The sequence below is a fragment of the Mercenaria mercenaria genome, chromosome 19, assembly GCF_021730395.1.
Source record: "Mercenaria mercenaria strain notata chromosome 19, MADL_Memer_1, whole genome shotgun sequence".
NCBI lineage: Eukaryota > Metazoa > Mollusca > Bivalvia > Venerida > Veneridae > Mercenaria > Mercenaria mercenaria.
The window spans coordinates 37,840,039-37,862,116 of NC_069379.1; the positions used below are offsets into that span (position 1 = coordinate 37,840,039).

Genomic DNA, 22,078 nt, shown 5'->3' on the forward strand with positions numbered 1-22,078 from the left:
ACCTTATTAGAATTTACTAGTACATTTGTATTATATAATATTATTGTCCGTGACTTCTTTCATTTCAACATTTTTCATTTCAACATTTTTCAATGAAAACATCCAAAAGAATTTTAGTACTGGACTAACGCTTTCGTACTTCATGTTACTAACAGAATGCGACATAAATCTGAAAGAGCGCCCCTTAAGCTTATACATGCGAGAAAGACAACAACAACAAAAAACTTTATTCTGACTAAACGACCGCAAATGGATTTTATTCAATTGGAAAATATATATATTTCATCAAAGTGCTGGCAGATTATGTGAATCTTTTCACGCCCAGTTAAAAACAAAAACAACTGAAAAATATCTTTTCTGTATCTTTAAGCATCAAAAGATAACCCTAATGTAAGAATCTATATATTTGTTGTGTTTAAGTGTTTTAGGAGAAAACAAGTAAACAAACGTTGAAGATTTTTTTTTTAAAAAAAAAGCTTACAATCGAACCTGCATATTTAGACCATGTTTGTTAACGCCAAAATGTGGTCGGAATGTTTAGGTGCTTTTTATAAAGACGTTAAAATTAAATGAAGAATATTTTAATTTGATAAACCTGCTGCATTTAGAGACAGGTGGCCTTTATTCAAAGGTTGTCTTTAACACCAGTTTAACTGTATACAAAAGAAGAAAAAATAACTTTAAGTTACAATGCTGCACCTTTTATCGCACTATAGCGCATTTTGTCCCAGGTAAACTCGACGATATCATCTTAAAACATGTTGCCGTTGGTCATTTGGTTGAGGATGACATATTTCATTGTCTCTGAATCAACACGCTGTCGGCAACAATATATTTATTTTTACTGTTAAAGCAGGACATGCGCATTAATTGTACGTTTTTATGTCCAAAATATTTTACAAGTGAATTCAATTTTGACAAAACTGAACACGTTGGTGTAATTGATCTTAAACGGTTTAGTTGCAATATTTGCCAGTTTCAATCATAAAAAAAAAGAAATGCACTGTATAACATGCACACTTTTTTGAACTGTTAAAAAGATTAAAAGCCGAAGTATCATTAAAGTTCTGTTCATATTGTTTGTAAAATGATGGCGTCGATACTACGGTGGCTCATTTCTGCAATGCCTTGCTGTCGCGTTGGCCCAGTTAATGATACTCCATACAATATGCTGAATTCAAATATATTCACCATTCGTTGTTTTATGGTGGCTCGTTTCTGCCATGTCGTGCTGCCCCACTCCCGTCTTCCGCCACCCCCAACCCCCATTCACATACACACTCAACACCCACCAAAAGACGTAACAGAGACAAAATAATTTGTCATGCCCTCGTGTTGTCGCATGATTCTCCGCCAGAACGACAGTACGACAACACGACATAATACTACTAAGTCGTGTCCTCGTCTTATCGCGAGAAGCCACGCGAGCACGAGGACACGGCAGAATAGGATTCCAAACCAATAGAAAAAATGCCGTGTCGTTGTCTTACTTTTATCGTATCCTTGTGCTGGCGGGGGTGCCAACAAGACAGCGCCAACACGACAAAAATGAGTTACCGTGTTGTCGTTCAGGTTGGGGCGTCATCGTGACAACAAGGCATGACAGAAACGAGCACAGTATTGTTTTGATACCTGTCATTATTAAATCTAGAACGCAACAGAACGCGTAAGCGCATTTCAGACTGCTTTCAAGTCACCACATAGGAAAAATATTATTATTTTAGTTGGCCTAACAGACGCGAAAATTTATTATATCAGTTGCATCAAAAGTTGCGCCCATATTTTTGACAGCTCGACTGCAAAACTGAACTATCTGTGTATTGAAGACAACAACCAATAGCATATTCTTGCCTTAAACGCTCTTTTCCCCTTAAGTTAATCATGTGTTGTGAGAGAGATGTTGTTTTTCAGAAAAGTGTACGAAACAAGATTTTTGACTTTATAAAGAATATTTCGTAACATATTTTCGGCAAACAAAGTGTATGTTTCTCGTATAGATTGTTATTTTCAAAAGGATTTTATACATAAAACGGGATATAAAAAAGTTACTGGACTGTTCTAGTGAATAATGAGTAAGTATTTTTGACATTTTACAGATAATGATACGTTTAAATAACATTACTAGTATATAACAGTACTTAATATGTAAACGTTAAATATCCATGGAAACGATTGTTTTCCTGACCCTAGCACGAGTCATTTTTCTCTATATATATATATACAACTCGGCTTCTCAAAGGCATAACCATAGTGAATTGAACAAAATTAATGATCACCACGAGTAAAGTCATTATAGCCCCTGCAGTTTATTGTTATTATATGTTTTTATGTACTAGTATTATCAAAGTTACACTAAACAGAAATTCCCTGGCCATGAAGTAAGGACTGTCCAACTTCCTAGATGCTATATCAACTGGTTCTCTGTCCTACAATTCGAAGTTCGCTGGGGACCAGTCGACGTGCTTTAGTGCAGAGCAGAGTCGAACAGTTGATCCGGTACTGGTTCTAGTTCGATCCTCCTGTCAAGAAGTTCTTATCCATCACAAATGCCAGCTTACGTTAATGCTGAGTAGACGTGAAATCATTTATTCTGTTTCCGCCAGCTTTTCCAGCTAATAATTACAAGTAAATGATAACCTTATTACAAAGGACACTTCATTAGCGCATTATTTTCGGCCGTGTACCACACCGGTTCCTTTTCATGTATCAAAAATTTGTTCACCGAGTTCTAAATATTACGGAGTCAGAAATGGCCATAGTATTCGACTAGAGTCTAAGGAATCCGTTTGCTAAATTCCACATGTTCAGAGCCCTCTACCTAAGGACTTTCTTCGCTACAATCCATCTGTTCAGAGCCCTCCATTAAAGGAATTTAATCGCTACAATCCACATGTTTGGAGCCTTCCATCTTAGGACTTTGTTCGCCACGATCCACATGTTCATTTAAGGATTTTTTTTTTCATTCAATAAACGCAATTTATTCGCTACAATCCCAAACCGAGACAAGAATATATATTCTAATCCATGTTATTACAACCGTTATATGAATATCTTAAAACTATAAACATTTCTATCCAGGTGCAGTGCCAGTAGCAGAGTTTCTGAAGGACCCGTCATCTTGGGTAGCTCAAGCAGGGTGTGAGTGCAGGTCGGCTGGAGTGGGTACGTTTTTTGCTTCCCTAACTTTGCAGAAATCTGCCAAATAAGAAAGCCTCAAAAACAGAAAGCCTCAAAAGCAAATCCTAAGTTAGTTTATTATACAATATTGGGGCACTGAGTTGGTTTTTTTTTTTTTTGCGTAAAGTGACCTGAACTGTTATTGACTTTGTCGAATTTTTTTTCTTCCTCTTTAGTTTTGATTTACTTGCAATGAAAAAAAAAGAGATAAAACATATACACTGTTCTCGTTTTTTTTCTGCACGGGTAATCGAATTTCCTGTTCACCAACATGTACATTAATCACACGAGGGCGGTATCGCTCACACGAGTAGGTACCCGAATAACCAGTGTGGTAATTACACGAAGCAATTCACATGTAATTTGGAACTATGTCCGGAATTTACGAACCGGTGACTATAGAACAACTCCTCGTATATTTGATGTACTGGAAAATGTCCTTTTGTGTAACCGCTTGGCTTTAATTCCAGGTATTGTGCATGATGTAGCCCCAGTTTACACGGCCGGGACAGGGGGCGCACTTCCGGGTCTCACATCTGAAGAGACAGCCATCTTGGCTGGTGTTTTGACTGGTTTAGCAGTTTTTCTGTTCCTTTTGCTGCCTATACTGTGCTGCCTGTGTCCCCTTCCATGGGCATGTTGTGGATTCGGTAAGAAAAAGGCAGCAGCGGCGGCAGCTGCCGGTGGTCACCGCCACGGTAACATTGCAAGGTACGTCATCTGTCTTATTTGGGCTTATTCGACAATACAAATATTTAATAAAGTGTTAACATTAGCCAGATTAAAAAAAAAAGAAATATCTGTTATTTCGGGCTCTTGTCTAGCCCACATGGGATGGAAAAAGCGGATCGAGAATCCTTGAGTAAGAGAACTGTCCGTCTTCTTCAGAACGAGTCAGGGATATTATAGTTTACTTTTTAAAATGGAAAATGTCTAGTAACAAATACAGTTCTTTTTTTTTTTTTCTTTTTTTTTTTTTTTGAGAAAGATCAATGATATCAGTTACTCTGAGCAAATATATTTTTATTTTATTTTTTACATGTAATTCAGGTCTGACGCCTCGTTCTGGAGTTCTGGAACCTGGGGAAAAGGAGACAAAATAGACTACGATCATCTCTATGGAGTGTAAGTATTTTTAATGATACAAATGTATTAGTAACATATGGTAGGCCTAAATTCATTATTTTTTGAATTACCTCATGTTACGAATTACTTATTAAGTTAGAGACTGGCTGTCAATTATGTGTACTTAAAATTGCCTACTTCTTCAAGTTCTCAAAAAGCTGAACAGTTTTATACGTTTCAAATACATTTTGTATGTTTACTGGCCCCAGGAAAAAAAATCTATACTTGTAAACCCACAAATTGTTAAAGCTTTTTGCTTTATTGTCATGTTGTTACCATGTTGTAACCTGACAGGAAATAAAAGTATTTGTTGTTGTTGTTGTTGTTGTTGTTGATAAGTTTCTGCAACTAGCAGTCCATCATAGGCAAGTACAACATAATCCTCCGGACATAATCCACACCCTCATTATCTCCTGTTCAATTTGTCCAAGGCGGACAAGATGTCCCCACCCATCTCCGTCCCAACTTTGGTTTTGTTGGACACAAACTAAAAAATAAATAAACAAAAAAGGTTTACAATTTTTAATGTGACAGATATAATATTAAACGGAATGAGGTGAAAATTTGGATACGATTGAAAAAAAATGTGAAAATAGATTTGGTAAGCCTTTGTCACATTGAGCAGGAATTTGAAAGGCGGGATTTTATCCGTATCCCGCCACATCTTTCAATAAGCATTGACTATTGTACAAAATTTCGTTAGAAAAGTTTTTGAAGTGCATCTAACGTTTGTTGTTGTTGTTTTTATTTTCTTTTGTTTGTTTTGTTTGCCATGAATAGTTTAAGGTTTTCAATTCAAATTCAACCAGAGTCACCTTATTCGAATCATTTCAGCCTTCCAGATCATTGGACTATTATTTACACATCTTTTCCAATGAACATATACATTGTACATGATTTTTAAAATCAGATAAATGTAATGTCATGCAAAAATGATTTTTAAAGTCAGATAAATGTAATGTCATGCAAAAATGATTTTTAAAGTCAGATAAATGTAATATCGTGCAAAAGGTTTTTCGTTTTATTCCAGCGACATGAAGCTTCCAAGACCGTGGGTTGACAACTCAAGGTAACGTCTTACACCTGTTTTCATTTATATATACGTAAGGGCAATGGTATTTCTGGAAAAAATGTTAGTTTCATATGTCAAAACCAGTATAATGGGTCTAACGAACCATGAGTAACATCCAAGGACCCTTTTAAATGTTTTCTAATTGTTGTGTATTGAGCGATAGTCACTTTGTGTTTTTGACGTGAGCCTTTGACATTTTGACATATCAAAGGTGTGATTTACATGTCAACTTGTCATGTCCCAAACACTGTCTTACCCGCCCTACAATAAGAACATGTATATGTGTTATATAACAAGGCCAAATAATGTGTTTACTGTCACAGAGGTCTTGTTTCAACAAATGTTTGAGACAAAACTATCAACTGCCAGTATCTAACCAAAATTGCAATCTTTTAGTTTATACTAATTTGTTTTTAGCTCGATTGTGAAGAAAGCTTTAAGGCTTATTAGAGCCACTCTTGAGTCCGCGTTCTGGAAAAAAAAACAGTACTAGTGTCATATGAGAAGTCATGGTCGTGACTCCAGTGGGGCTCGAACCCAGAAACCCAGAGCGGCCGACACCTTATCCACTAGACCACCGCTCCCCTAAACAAATGCCATTTTTTCACACTGGGTTTTCACAAAAAAAACAATATGCGACAATGGTATGTTGGAAAGTTTAGAAAAGCTCTTACGCGGATGTACTGTTGAATCTATTTCATAAAAAATTGAGACTTAAAATTTTGAAAATTGCAGGAAGCCACACTTGTCCTCACCCATGGAAACCCTTGTCTCGTTTCTTTTTAAATATCAATGCCACGGAATATTAAGATAAACACGTAGATATATAATTTTCAATGTATCAAATGCAAATGAAATACATCACGTACTAGTATTCACGTATAAACTTTTCTGATATCAACTTAAATTTCCTGGAATTAATATTGTAAAAATCAAAGCACTGTAAGTACTGAAATGTGATGAGGCTGAAAGCTGGTCTGTGATATTTCTTGTACATCATAACAGTTGTTGCTATATTGATATTATAAATTTATTATGAAATAACTGGTATTTATGTGATCTGACAGGTGTAATGTTATTTATAGTCGCCATCTGTTACCCATATAGGCGACTCCACCAAGACTAATAGTAATGTAAGTAGGAGTAAGTAGGAGGACACTGCAAGATACAGAAGACGCGTATATTTCATGAGCCTCCTTGGTTCCCTCCTATTTAAATGTTAGTAATTTTCAAGATAGAGCGATGTGGGCTCAAACTCACAATCGCAGGTTTCGTTGTCAGAAAGTGTTACCGCTGTACCACTGTGTCCGCTCTGTAAAGATGATTCATCTTTATTTTGAAACGTACTCTGATTGGTACGGATTGTTCATCTTCTCGTCATCAGCACACATGACAATGAACGGCATAGGACACGGTTATGTTATCACATAAATTGCTTTTAAGCGAGAGGCTAATTGTTTAAAAGCCTATATCGCCCCAGGAATAGGTTGAAATGATTTGGTTTTGACGTACAAAAGAATCCATGTATCTTTTGCTTCATCTTGTGTTTTAGTTACCATTTCGTTACCATAGTTACACTTATATACCACCAGGAGACATTTGTAAAAATATAGTCTTCCAAATCTTTTCATCTTAATAACTCAGCTTGAAAAACTCCCAAAAAGCTGTATCTTAGCCAAAATGTTAAATATATATTTCTGTCAAAGCCTGTGTTATAAAAATGATAATGTTTGTGGGAAGAAATTACCCTGATATTACATTTTTGTTCTGGTTTATATTACCCAAAATGTTTATAACTATCTGATTCTAGTTTGTTAAAAAGGTTATATAAAAATGCACACTTTTACCCTTCTTTTTGTACAGTTTTTATCACATTTTGTACCCAAAAGAAGTGTTCGCGGTTGAGTTCACAAAAACTGAAATTTGAACACGCCTGTGTTGGAACTATGTCCTGTTGTCTGTACATACTTGTTGTTGCCTTCTGTTATTCTTTTTCTTTCTTGTTTTGTTCGTCGCCCTTTGCTTATCATGTTTGCATATTGCTTCCAGCGGACTGGATCGAGATAACTTCATAACCTCAACTAAAGATTTTTATTCTTTTACATCTTTCTTTTTTTAATGTTTTCTTACTTCTTTTACTTTTTGTAGCAACCACTTCGACTCAAAACTTCACGACCTTCAAGACGGTGGGTGGGAAGGTGTTGACATGTCAAGGTGAGTCGTTTTTTTTTTTAACCTTTAACCTGCTGAATTTCTAAAATGGATTGGTCCGTCACTCCATTTGGGCAGTACCAATTGTTTATCAAAGGGGAGTTCACTGAAAACTTACTAACTGAATAGCGAACACGGATGTGCAGGCTGGTCTTGGTCTGCACTGGTCGCAAAGGCAGAATCACTTGCCCCCAGCAGGCTTAAGGTTAACAGTGACATTGTAAATTATCCCTTTTACTCTACATGAAAGTAAAACATGTCTTCTTTATGAAACTGAAAATATTAGACTACTTGAAGGATAAGTTTTGTTTTCTAGACTCGGTTAAAGCAGATGACGTACGTCTTCCTAAATGTATGAATCAAGCAATATCACAAACACACGAGTATTTTGTTATCTACGAATTGAAAGTAATATGGGCTGTAAGAACAACATTCGGTGATAATATATTTTCAGAGATGAGATCGATGCTGCTGTCCGGTCAGGTAACGGCGGAGGAGAAATAGCGGCACAGTCTGGAATCGTAACGTATGCTTCTGGTGAAGGCGGCCACGACAACGCTGGTTACAGGTAAGCATTTAATGTGGTTCCCTGTCCTATAATGGTTCCCATCAAAATGGCTACCTTTTCGAAGTTCGCAGGGGACCAGTCTAGTTAGCATTGCAGGAGGTTGCAATAGTCATGACAACGCTTGTTTCCGGCTTTCTTTGCTGACTGTGACATTTTTTTTTATTTTGTGGTTGTACGTGTCTAAATATTATACCAGATATGTTCTTTATATAAAATGGACAATTTTCACAGAGCTACCGCACGTAGCTAGACCCATTTAAGAGTACAAATCCTTAATTCATTTTAAACAATTATCATAAAACCGACATGAAATCAATTGAAGAGAAAAGTAAGGGACATGTATCTTCTAAGCGAGATTTTTCCTGTCACTTTTGTTTACTGCATATTCATATCAAATCACACTGCTGTGACTTGGTATTACTACTCAGGCTTAAACTGAGTTTTAGGCCTACTTCACCAAATACAACTTTCTCCTTCATTTTTTTGTACAAAAAAGTTTAAAAAACACATCCAAAATGAAAGTTACACAAAAAAACTAGCCTCAATCAAAGAAGTATTTTATAGCTCTTTGCCTCAATTTAGACCTCTGGCTGCTCCAAGCGAAATATTAATACTCAATAACCTGCCTGCTATTACTCGATAAACCAGATGGCTCCCACGCTGGTTCCTTTAGTAATATTAGGTTTGTTTCAACGATTAACAATACCATTTTGGACGGGGGGCAGGTGTCTATTTGTAAATAAAAAATCAGTCACAAAAGAAAACATCGAAAGGTGGAAACATAATAAATTTTCGAAACTTGTGTCAGCTTTCAAGAACTCCATGGGATTTAAACCGACATTTTACATCTACACCATCATGTCTTACTCCGTAGGCCTCTATATGGTTTGCGCACACAGTTCACCATCATCAGTTAAAAGCACCATTAATTAATTAACGACAACAATTCATTACTCATACATACACTTAACATTATTTATTAATTGCTACTGCAAGTCCTTTTGACACGAAGAAAAGAACCCATGAGAAATTGAACATGTCGACTTTTATTTCCTTGTTAATAGCTCTGCAGAGCGAAGCCGCGGAGGCGGTGAAGAGGTGATCACGGAGTACACCACAACGCGGAGAGTTGACATGCATCTCGGAGCAATGAACCCGGAGGAAGCAGAGGGGTACTACACACAGACATACGGACAGTAAGTACAAAATGTTTTATATCTCTGCGATAACAAAAAAGACTGTTTCATCTGAATGTATTTGGTGAAATGTTCTTACACAATTGGTAAATTTACAGACTAGAAAACTCCAAGTATCAACGATTAGCATGCCATATAAAAGAAGTTCTACAAAACAGATCAGAAACTCTTACGAGAGCATATATCAGATTCTCGTTTACTCCCGCGGTAACCAAAAGAGATCTTTCGCAATTATTCGCGTGTTCTTTATAATTCTACTTTTCTTGCAACCAAGACTAAGTTGTGATATACATGTCTTGAAAAGTGGAATTTGATTGCATGTATTTTGTCATGCTCGCACCTCTGACGCATGAGAATGGTACATTTGATATACAAAATAAAGAGACAGTTTGCACGCTTAATGTGGTTATCTGATCATTTACGGAGGTTCTTACATGCATTTTTAAGGAAAGATTAAGCCATGCCAGTCATTGATACGAGGGGAACAAATGAATTGCAATTTAGAAGAAGTTTATCAAAGCACGCGCCTGTAAAGGCTGAGTTGCATGTTTGTTTAGTTGTTTGGCTGGGCGTTTCTCAACCTCAAACCAGCAGTTGCAGACTAACCTATGTGGCGAAGATAGTCTAGTTCTGCGTTGAGCGCTCGATTGTTGTTAGAATTATAGATGCTATATTCTGTAGATTTGCGATAAAGATTTTATATTGAAACATGGAAGTATTAATTTCTAAATGAAAAATATATGATTTTCTGTATGCAATAGCTATGAGGCGTATGCCATACCTCGATACCGACGTGCTGATTTGGGAGAAACAGTTTACCTAGAGCATAGTGCGGGAGAGATGGACGGATAAAATATTCATGGTGATAGTCAGATATGCACCGTGCTGCATAATGCTTACATTTAATATCAAATGTTTTATTCTTTGTTTGTGACCTGGTCAGTAGATTTGTTGCTTGACAGTGGCTTATTATGTAAAAAATAATGGGGACATGGGGTTGAGCACAGAACCAGTCTACATTTCCAACTACTGAATGCGTCTGTGGCGACATCTCGTAGATCGCCAATAGATATCAGGGCGAATCAGTTTTAGATATCTTTTTAAGCGGACTGATACTGGTAAATGGAAACAAATTGATTAATCGTTTTGTTTTTTCACAAAGATGACAAGTCACAAGTCAAAGTAAATACACATGTATTACCTTTTTATGAAATGTATATTTATATATGCTTATTGCTTGCTTGATGCTATACCGTAACATGTACATGTGTATGAATTACGTTACTTATAATGTTTGCCGAAACGTTATAACCCATTGTTACTATGTCATTGGTTATATTGCATTTATGGAACAATCTACGAAGTTGCCGCTCTTTCGACCTTTAAATATTTTTTCTTTCCGAACAATGAATATGAAATGGGAGTGGGGGGTGGGGATCTCACTTTTTTCACTAAAGTAGTCATCTTAGTAACAAAAAGTCTACAGCTAAGGCAACTATATGTGAGTGGGGAAAAACGCTTCGGCTTGCATGAGCATGTTATGGAACGTCACCATTGCCTTCCGATGATTTGTGTTTTTGCTATCGTTGACCACACTTCCTCTAAAAAGTTGTTAGTAATGGTTTTGATAATTGGAGTCGTTGAAATTTTGAGAAAGAATGTTATTTTATCTTTGACAATACATGGTGTATTCAGAAATATTTTTGCTGCAAAAAAACTTATATAATCCATGTTTAAATCGCTGTGTATCAAAAATCGTTTATCATCATTATATGACAATACTGGCGTTCCATATGTTTATATTCCCCACCCATGCATGCGTTTTATAAGCCTATGCTTTAATACTCTGTTTGTAGCAATTTGCCACGAAGGTACAGGAAATTCCAGAAACCAAAGAAATACATTGTATTATAGGTATGGAACCTGTTTGTCTGTCTGTCTGTGTATGTGTACATTGGTTAGTTAAAATAACTTCTCTTGATAAAATGTACAATCAGTCTTCAGAAAGAAAAGACGGATTTTACCAAAATTGCTAGCCTCTTTAATCGGACTGACGTGTCTGAAAAAGGAGTGACAATTTTCTGACCTGTAGCAGTGTGCACAGACGAGCGACTACGAGCCAACATGTTCTTTTGTTTCTGCTTCATTTATCGAGTTTAATTGTAGTTGACAAAATTGTACGAAACCAGTAGTATATCAGCACGTGTATCACGAATATCATGAAATGGAATGCAAACTATTTTTTAAGTTATAGTGTGAAATCATCAGTATTCGTGTGAGACTAATTTTCGTGGAGTTTATATGGTTGTGCTAATTCACGAAATCAAATTCCAACGAACAGTTGGACTTCCATTGAGTTTTTCTTCAAAAATTGGAATCCACAAATTCATATCCTCACGAAATTGCTTTGCCAGTGTTTCATTTTAAAGATATTTTGGTGTGTTTTCAGTGAGGCATGTTAAATTTATTATTTATAACTATAAAGGTCAAATTTATTTGTCAGAATTAATATACTGAAAACAAAATTATCTCTGTGCAAAAAAGCTAATCAGCGGTCTCGTTTATCATTACTGCGTTACATAACAAAAACGGCAAGATTTTCGATTATGTTAAATGGGCTCGACTGCACTAGATTCAGTTGGGCTAGTTGCACCTGTTCGAAAAATGTATTCGCCCACTGGCCAGTAAAAGACGCATACCTATCGAAAAGCACACTTCCCGAAAGAAAACTACTTAGGAAAAGATCTAGCCCCTTTTTTTATGCCGACCCCCGCCCCCGCCCCATGAGTGGTGGGGGCATATAGATTTGCTCTTGTCCGTCCGTCCGAGAATGTTGTGTCGCGCCTAGCTCCAAAAGTATTTGACCTAGAGTCACAAAACTTTACAGGAATGTTGATCAGCATGTGTACTTGTGCACCTAGGGTTTCGCGTCCGGATTCATTCAGTCGTGTAGGAGTTATGCCCCCTGACTTTGTAAAAATTGGTCATTTTAGTGTTGTGTCGCGCCTAGCTCCAAAAGTATTTGACGTAGAGTCACAAAACTTTACAGTAATGTTGTTCAGCATGTGTAGTTGTGCATCTGGGGTTTGTCGTCCGGATTCATTCAGTCGTTTAGGAGTTATGGCCGCTGACTTAGTAAAAATTTGGTCATTTTAATGTTGTGTCGCGCGTAGCTCCAAAAGTATTTGACCTAGAGTCACCAAAGTTTACAGGAATGTTGGTCAGTCATGTGCAGTTGTGCACCTGGGGTTTCGCGTCCGGATTCATTCAGTCGTTTAGGAGTTATGGTCCCAGACTTAGTTAAAATTGGTCATTTTAAGGATAACATGGTGTAATAGCCATTTTTCATATCTTGTAACTGGATGGTAATATTTAAATGAAATTTGGTCACTTTAAAGACATTCAAAATTAACAAGAGCTGTCACAGGAGACAGCGCGCTCGACTATTTCGATGCTGGATAGTGAAACTGGGCACATCTGAGGAAACTAGAGCTGTCACTGGAGAATGTTTAATGACTCCAATTGTGAATGAAGATATTGCACAATAGCCTGAGTCTATGTCAAAAATATCAACTTAAAGTAATAAGAGAGGTAAAGATAAAATGTATCAAAACACTATATAAGTATATCCTAAGCAAAAAGGGGCATAATTCATTAAATATTGGTGCCAGAGTTATGCAGCTTGTGTCATATAGTGTGGGTGATGATGTTGAACAACTATTTTAAGTTTGAATCAAATCCGTTCAGTAATAACAGAGACAGAGTGAAAGTGCATCAAAACTTTAACCTAAAATTCTAAGTAAAAAGGGGGAATAATTAATGAAAAATTGGTGCCAGAGTTATGCACCTTGCGTCATATGGTGTGGGTGATGATGTTGAACAGCTATTTTAAGTTTGAATCAAATCCATTCAGTAATAACAGAGACAGAGTGAAAGTGCATCAAAACTTTAACCTAAAATTCTAAGTAAAAAGGGAAAATAATTCATGAAAAATTGGTGCCAAAGTTATGAACCTTGTGTCATATGATGTGGGTGATGATGTTGAACAACTATTTTAAGTTTGAATCAAATCCATTCAGTAATAACAGAGATAGAGTTAAAGTGCATAAAACTTTAACCTGAAAATCTAAGTGAAAAGGAGAATAATTCATGAAAAATTGTGCCAGAGTTATGCATCTTGTGTCATATGATGTGGGTGATGATGCTGAACAACTATTTTAAGTTTGAATCAAATCCATTCAGTAATAACAGAGATAGAGTGAAAGTGCATCAAAACTTTAACCTGAAAATCTAAGTGAAAAGGGGGGATAATTCATGAAATATTGGTGCCAGAGTTATGGCCCTTATGTCAGATGATGTGGATGATGATGAGGAATAAGTATTTCAAGTTTGAATCAAATCCATCAAGTAATTACAGAGATAAGTTGAAAAAAGAGAAAGTGCACCAAAACTTTAACCAAGGTGGGGACGCGGAAAGACGCCGACGCCGACGCCGGTGCGAGTAGGATAGCTCTCCTTATACTTCGTATAGTCGAGCTAAAAATGTTTCACCGAGAGATTTTTCAAATTTTGTCATTTTTGGGGGAGATAATCGGTATTGAAGTTAACATTGATGCCTATGGGAAATATATGATTTCTTTGATTATGAGGATCTGAACTTGAGTTTCGAGAAAATTTTGCGGTAGAAAGCTGCATTATATGTTTCTGATACAAATATAAAAAAGAAATCTAAAATTCCCCGTAAGGAAAAGGAGAAAATTATTTTTCTAGTTTTCAGGGGAGATAACTCATGAAAAACCAAAATTATCAGGGTAGGTAATCTAAAGGAAATTTTGAGAACTTCTGTCACTATATAACTTGTTAATATGCACCTTATTTCTATTGTCTGACGTTTCCAAAGCTTACATTATCAAGTTGTATGTACGCCTTTGGTGAAATTGAGGCCTATTACGGGTAGTCATCCTTAATGTTGTGTCGCGCATAACTCCAAAAGTATTTGACCTAGAGTCACCAAAATTTACAGGAATGTTGGTCAGCATATGCAGTTGTGCACCTGGGGTTTAACATCCGGATTCATTCGGTATTGTAGGAGTTATGGCCCCTGACCTAGAAAAAAATTGTCATTTTAATGTTTTGTCGCGCGTAGCTCCAAAAATATTTTACCTACAGTCATTATTTCACTACACAAGACCAGAGTTCTTGTCCAGACTTACTAAAAAAAAAGTTTGTGAAACATGTATGTTAAAATGTACTTGACCTAGAATCATAAAACATTAGAGGATTGTTTTATAGCCTATGAAGTGTTCTCTTTAGGATTTTACTCAGCTAGGCCAGAGTTATGGCCAACTAAGAGAAAAATACACATAAGGTTCTTAAAAGTGTGTGTTGCAAACATCTTAAAAATTGTTTAACCTGAGTCATTAAACCATGTTACAGTGGCAGGAGTGGGGGCACCTGTGTCCTATGGACACACATCTAGTTCAGGTTTAAATTTATCTTTCGGAGACAAGTAATTTTAATCCATGCCGATACACGTAGTATAATATCAAACATCTTTCGTTAAGAAAGACTTCTTTGGGTTTAATATTGCAATAGCTTGTTCTCAGCTTGCCACTCAGCCTGTTAGTGGGACGCACAGAACGCAAGGTGAAATAAACCTTCGTAGTATTCGAAAGCTCCGGTCTTTTCCGATGTTAATATTTTTTTTCCCAATTCTTTATCACTCCAAAGTTGTTCCACATATATATAAACATACAAGAAATACATTTTGCATTTTAAATTAATAGTACTATATTGCATTAGTTGTTGCTGAGAGTACAGTTACGGATATATCATTAAAATATTACTTTTTGTAAATTGGAGTGGTTTCAGTGTAGTGTATGTTGAAGACGCACCACAGATTAATTATAATCTTTTGTTTTTCCATGATGGTAATTACACATGGTTTGCATGGGGAAAAAAGAGAAATAACAAGTGACAAATTGAAATTGACATATATAAGGCTAACACAAAGTGTTTAATGTCTAAATATATTATTAAATTAATTTAGTGGTATGCACAGTACTTGATGTATTAAGGTGAGTTTAGACTACACTTTGTTTCTACAGTGTAAGGTAGTAATCATTCTATGTGTTTTAAACTACACTGGAAGGAGATTGACTGAAAAAAGTTTGCACATGAAATTGTGAAAACACATTAATTCAGGGAGCAGTGCCGTAGCCAGACACAGATTTTAACCGAGGCAAACTAGGGGCGTCCGGGGGCATGCCAGCCGTTCGAAGCCTCGCCTAAATTCCCCCCAGGACATCTCTGGTGCGTTCTGGAGCACTCTCAGACTGTGTAATATCACAGTAAAAATCGTCCTTTTAGCCCTATTTCTCACAGTCACTTTCACACTTTCATATTTTAAGAAAAAAAATATATTGATAACAAGAAAACCATCAGTAAAGACATACAGCAACATGCTATTTATCAGGTTACTAGTAGTTCAATAGTTTATTAGTTTATAACCCGAGAGGGCGTAGGTACGGGAGGGCTGCTCTGTCCGTGATGGGGTGGGGGAGAGGGGTCGAGGTCAGGGGTCTCCCACTAAAACTATAGGCATGACATGATCTCTGTTGTTTTTTGTTGTTGTTTTTTTTTCGGTGGGGTGGGGGGGGGGGGGGGGAGTTGCCGTTGTTGCTTTTAATTTTGAGGTACTGAAGGGGAGAACCTCTTCATTTTAGGGCGGTCATGGGGCTCTAATTTTTTTTGAAATTTTGAACTAAGATATGAAATTATGGCCTATGGTCCATTTTCGATCCTAATGTTTAGGTATTTTAGGAAGAACCACCTCAATTTAGGGGGCCAGGGGATTAATACAGAAACATGACCTCTGGTACTTTGGTTGGTCTAAATTTTAAGGTGTGGGAGGGGGAACCCCCTGGATTTTTCTCCCTCTGAAAAATTTTGAAATACAAGTATGAAATGGTGGCCTATAATGCATATTTTGGTCTAAATTTTGAGGTACTGTAGGGGAAAACCCTCATTTTAGGAGAGTCAGGAGGCTCTCCCCATGGAAGTTTTTGAAATACAGGTATGAAATGGTGGCCTCTGGTGCATGTTTTGGTCTAAATTATAAGTTGTTGGAGGGGTTTCCCCATATTTTTGTGGGGTCAGTGGACTTTCTTCCTGGAAAAAAATTGAAATACAGATATGAAATGGTGGCCTTTGTATGGTGCATTTTTTGGTCTAAATTTTGAGGTACTGTAGAGGCAACCCTCATTCTAGTGTGTCTGGGGGCACTCCCCTGGAAAAATTTGAATTACATGCATGAAATGGTGGTCTCTGGTACATTTCTCAGCCAACTTGTGGAAGGGGGAGGGGCAAGGGCCTACTTGGCCCGGCCCTGGATCTGGGCCTGGCCAGGCTATCAATAGGACTGCTAGGATTTCTGTCTCACCTTGCCTCAATGATGTCATGAGGCAAATGATATTCTGATATATTCTAATGGTGTTAATATACTTTTTTGAACTTTTATAACTGAATTTTCATGAGTGTGACAAGCTTGCTTTTTACTCCTTTTTTATTTTTGGCTCCTCAAATTTTAACCGAGGCAACTGCCTCGGTTTGCCTCAGTGTGGCTACGGCGCTGGGGAGGGTCTAAATTGTCTGTCATTTTGTAGAATAGATGTACTTTACCAGTATTATCAGAATGATTTTCACGAAGTTCGTGTGGGAGGAAAAATTAGGTAAGTAGGTTGTGGTGACTCTTTAAAGGCATACATTGCATTGAAACGCTGATATGTGTGAAAGCTGCACGGGTTTCTCGTAAATTACAGATATTTTTTTTTTACTTCTACATAGTATTGTTTCTTCTTTTCTTGTTCAGTAAAACATTTTATCTCCTATTTTTCAGGGATTCTGACATGACAAAAGACAACTTTATGAAGATATACCACTCTTACAGAAATAAACTCAGTGGATATGACCAATGATCGCCTTTCTTGAAATCCCGTTGTTCTCGTGTGTATGTGCGTGTAACATTTTATTGACTATATATATTGCACGACCAAAAAAATAACTACAGAATAAAATGTATGTGTTAAATGTTGCACGATCGCCATTAGAAATAATGGGTTTATTGAATTATATGTAGGTCATGGGTAAGTCGCCATTTGTACATATGGGTTAATTATACTTTGATTAGGTTTTTTAATTCCTGATATACCAAGACTTTTTTTTCAATTCTGGGTATGGGAGTGCGAGTGTGGCAACATAAATATATTGCTTTTTATACGTACAAATATATGAGAATTTTAATGAAGGTGATTTTGTCTTCAAAAGTAAAAAATGAAGTCGAGAATTAAAAGGCATTTAAGACCTTTTTTTATCGTTTACGTAAGGTTGTTACCAAATAACAAAAAATGGATAAATATATGTATGAATTACGTAGTAAATCCGAATACTGATATATAACTATATAAACGGGAACGAGTAATGTGATTTCAAAAATTCAAGTAACAGCCACTGCCCTATTATGAAAGCTCTTATTCATATACACACTAACAAGATTTCTTAGTTTTGAAACATTTTGTTCAGTATAGTTGTTATAATATATGTATTAAAAGATGGAAAAATAGATCAACTTACATGTATATACAAGCTTTTTATTGCATATTCTGGTTTTTTCAAGGATATGTACATATATTTCTCTTTGATATTTTTTTAAATAGAATTACCTCAAGCTTTAGATTTTCCTTTTAACATTGTTCTTTTCTACAAATAAACTCCCGTTTTTTTTCATACGCAGCTTAAATGTTTCCCCAGCTATGATATACGACTTAAGAAAATGCAAGAAAAATTTATACATGCAATAAACTTTAACTGATTCTAAATTTTAATGGGTGTTTGTTTTTTACTCCTTATATCCCAATCACAAATCCCCAGTCCATCTGTAACCCGCCCGCTTAGCTCAATAGGCAGATCTACGGATCGTGGGGTCGTGAGTTCGATCCCCGGGCGCGCATATTCTCTGTTACAATTTAATAGAACACATTGTGTCTGAAATCATTCGTCCTCCATCTCTGATTCATGTTGGGAAGTTGGCAGTTACTTGGCAAAACAACTGATTTGTTCGTGAAGTCTGTCACTTTCAGCTAAAATTGGTAAAAATGTTGTCTTAGACTTTATTTACACTGTTTTCACTGGTCATGTTTTTCCTGGTTCATGTGGTCTTAGCATCGCCTCATTGCCACCTACCTGCATGTCAAGTTTGAAGTCAATACCTTGCATGGTTATTTAGTTTTGCTCCGGACACAAAATATGATGGACAGTTTTAACCTTTTAGCTCATTGTGACCTTGACCTTTGACCTACAGAGCCGGTTTAGTCGTTCTGCACATCATCTCATCGCCATCTACCTATAATAAAACGGGCTTATAAAATGTAGTCTTACATTTGATTTCCTCTTCTAAATTAGTAAAAATGTAGTATCATATCTGACTCACACCGCTCAAGCTAGTAAAAATGCAGTCTCCTATTTGATTTCCATTACTTAAAATGGTAAAAATATAGTCTTGTATTTGATTTTCACTGTTCCCTCGGCTCAAAATGGTAAAAAAATGTTATCTTATATTTGATTTCTACTGCCCAAATTGTTAATATATGATTTCCACTGCTCAAATTGGTAGATCATATAGTCTTATATTTGATTTCCACTGCTAAAATTGGTAAAAAAATGTTGACTTCTGTTTAATTTCCACCGCTCAAAATGATAAAGCTGTTGTCATATATTTTATTTCCACTGCCCTAATTGGAAAAAGTAATGTCATATATTTGATCCACTGTCCAGATTGGAAAAAAGTGATATTATATACAATGCACAATTGCATTTGATTTCCACTGCTCAAATTGGTATAAAAATGGTATTATATTTGATTTATATTCCTTTAATTGTTGTCCACAGTCTCCAAAGCTAAAAATAGTCAAAATGTTGCCTTATATCTTATTACCATTGCTCAAACTGGTAAAAATGTGGCTTAAAGTCCCGTCTTGTTTTTCAAATACGACTGCTCAACATAGTAACGTGTCCTAATATTTCAATTTCTCCAGCTCAAATGTGTAATGTTCCTTTTTTATTTCAATAACCATTGCTCAGATTTGTAACGAGCCATCTTGTCTTCAAGTTCCGCTGCTCAGATCAGTTACATTAAGACTGCAAGTGCTATCTTGTAATGTGCCATGTTGTTTACAATTTCCTCTGCTCAAATCAGTAACATTTCACATTGCTTTCAAGTCAATAACGTACCGTCTTCTTTTCAATTTCCTCTTCTCAAACAGTTACGTTCCATTTTGCTTTCAAGTTCTTTTGCCGAAATCAGTAACGTATCGTCTTTCTTTCAATCTGCCCTGCTCAGATCAGTAGTGTTCTATCTTGCTTTCAAGTTCCTCTGCTGAAATCAGTAACGTAACGTCAAATTTTCAATTTCCACTGCTCAAATCAGCTTTTAAGTTCCTCTACTGAAATCAGGAACGTACCGTATTGTTTTCAATTTTCTTTGCTCAAATCAGTAACGTACCGTCTTGCTTTCAATTTGCTCTGCTCAGATCAGTAGTGTTCTATCTTGCTTTCAAGTTCCTCTGCTGAAATCAGTAACGTAACGTCAAATTTTTAATTTCCACTGCTCAAATCAGCTTTTAAGTTCCTCTACTGAAATCAGGAACGTACCGTATTGTTTTCAATTTCCTTTGCTCAAATCAGTAACGTACCGTCTTGCTTTCAATTTGCCCTGCTCAGATCAGTAGTGTTCTATCTTGCTTTCAAGTTCCTCTGCTGAAATCAGTAACGTAACGTCAAATTTTCAATTTCCAGTGCTCAAATCAGCTTTTAAGTTCCTCTACTGAAATCAGGAACGTACCGTATTGTTTTTAATTTCCTTTGCTCAAATCAGTAACGTACTGTCTTGCTTTCAAGTTCCCCTGCTCAGATCAGTAGTGCTCTATCTTGCTTTCAAGTTCCTCTGCTAAAATCAGTAATGTAACGTCAAATTTTCAATTTCCGCTGCTCAAATCAGCATTTACGTTCCTCTACTGAAATCAGAAACGTACCGTCTTGCTTTCAAGTTCCGCTGCTCAGATCAGTAGTGTGCCGTCTTATTTGTCATTTGTATTATTATTTTCTGTTACTCATATAAGTAACGTGTCGCCTTGTCTTTACTCTTAAAGTAACGTACTGACTAATAGGTGAGTTGATGCATATTAAATTTTGACTGCTCAAATTGGTGATGTTCCGCCTTTTATTTCTTGTATTAATTTGCTACTGTTCAAATTACTATTGCTGTCGTGTAAAATATTATAATTAGATATCTCTGCTCAAATCGGCAGCACGTGGGTCTTAGATGTACTAAAACCAGTAAGGAACTGTTTTACATGTATATGATTTCCCTGCTTATATCTGCAACTAGAGATACTATGTCTAAATTTTCATTCTCTAATTTTTAACTTACTGTTGACTATTTGATTCAATAGGAAATGTGCTGTATTATGCTGAAATCGGTAAGTGAGATCTTTCATTGAAATTAAACAGCTGAAATTGGTAACGTATTATCTTTCATTGAATTTCCACAGTTGAAGTCGGTAACGTAAGTTATTTTATTGAATGTCAGCTGTCGAACCTGTAACGCACTAACTTACATAATACAACTCAGTTATTCCTGTATGTACATATCAGAAATGATATATATATCTCATTGCTCCAAAGTTTATCAATTTGATTTTTGAAACTGTTGTGTGTCTTCGTCAGGTATATTACTGTTACTGAGTAAGTGTGTGGACAATATTAAAAGTAGTGCTTTTCTAACGTACATGTCTAACTTGCACCCGTAGGTAAAAAGTATACCTGTAGGTACAACAGTATACCGTTAGGCACTAAAATGCATCTGCACGTACAATTTAATACCTGTTTACTTTTGACACAAAAAGTACGCTATACTTTTTTCTCACGAAGCTACTGATCCAAGAGAGATAACTCGACAAAGACTACACACTGTAAGATGGGAGGTAATCGCTGCTGGGAGAGTGTTTCATTTTTATTTATTTATTTTGTTTTTGTTTTTTTTTTTGGCTGAATTTTCTGAATCAGATGAGAAGATTGATTCTATAGGCACTATTTATGATGATTACATTTGTAATAATTCCTGGGAATGTATTAGATCTATATAGTAGTTTTGTGTGAACTTGTTTTTTTCGTACCCGACAGGGGCGGCAGGGCTAAAATACTCGAACACAATGTTACTTCCCATGTGATCCTGCGAATACTTGCGGAATGCCGACGATCTCTTCACGGTTGATAACATTTTTTCGTCCGTATTGAAAATCACAACGAGAATCTACGCCTGTACATTATGTTTTTCTTAATTTCAATATATTTCACGAAACTGCAGGCAAAAACTTGGGCATTCAAAATGTCAACGGAATGTTGTAAGCTTTCGGCGTGATCATCACCAAAACTTAAAAAAAAAGGAAGCCTAAGCCTTACATCAACACTCAAATATACTTTATAGGGCAGTATAAGTATATAGCGGAGATATCAGTAAAAGGGAGTTAAATCTGTCGACTGTAAATATACTTCTAACTGAGCCAATTGTAAGACTTGCAGAATTATTTCCCTTCGCTGTTGTGATAAATTTCACCGGAAATGCAGATTTTTTTTGATTTTTTTTTTACTATGCTTTCGTGTTTTCAATACAGT

At 36.2% G+C, this 22,078-nt stretch overlaps 1 protein-coding gene across 2 annotated transcripts; it reads left to right on the forward strand.

Moving 5' to 3' along the window:
- Nucleotides 1–1,824: 1,824 nt before the first annotated feature.
- On the forward strand, nucleotides 1,825–17,394 carry LOC123542404 (uncharacterized). 2 transcript variants are annotated; one of them, XM_045328241.2, is made up of 10 exons: nucleotides 1,825–2,072; nucleotides 3,079–3,162; nucleotides 3,648–3,888; nucleotides 4,228–4,302; nucleotides 5,333–5,371; nucleotides 7,523–7,588; nucleotides 8,040–8,153; nucleotides 9,218–9,349; nucleotides 10,111–10,211; nucleotides 17,247–17,394. In XM_045328241.2, the coding sequence occupies exons 1-9, from the start codon at nucleotides 2,069–2,071 to the stop codon at nucleotides 10,199–10,201; spliced, it is 846 nt and encodes a 281-aa protein (XP_045184176.2). In that variant the 5' UTR covers nucleotides 1,825–2,068; the 3' UTR covers nucleotides 10,202–10,211; nucleotides 17,247–17,394. The 2 variants fall into 2 exon arrangements, with proteins under 2 accessions (XP_045184176.2, XP_045184177.2); XM_045328242.2 differs by lacking the exon at nucleotides 10,111–10,211 and having other exon boundaries at nucleotides 1,832–2,072.
- Nucleotides 17,395–22,078: the final 4,684 nt, after the last annotated feature.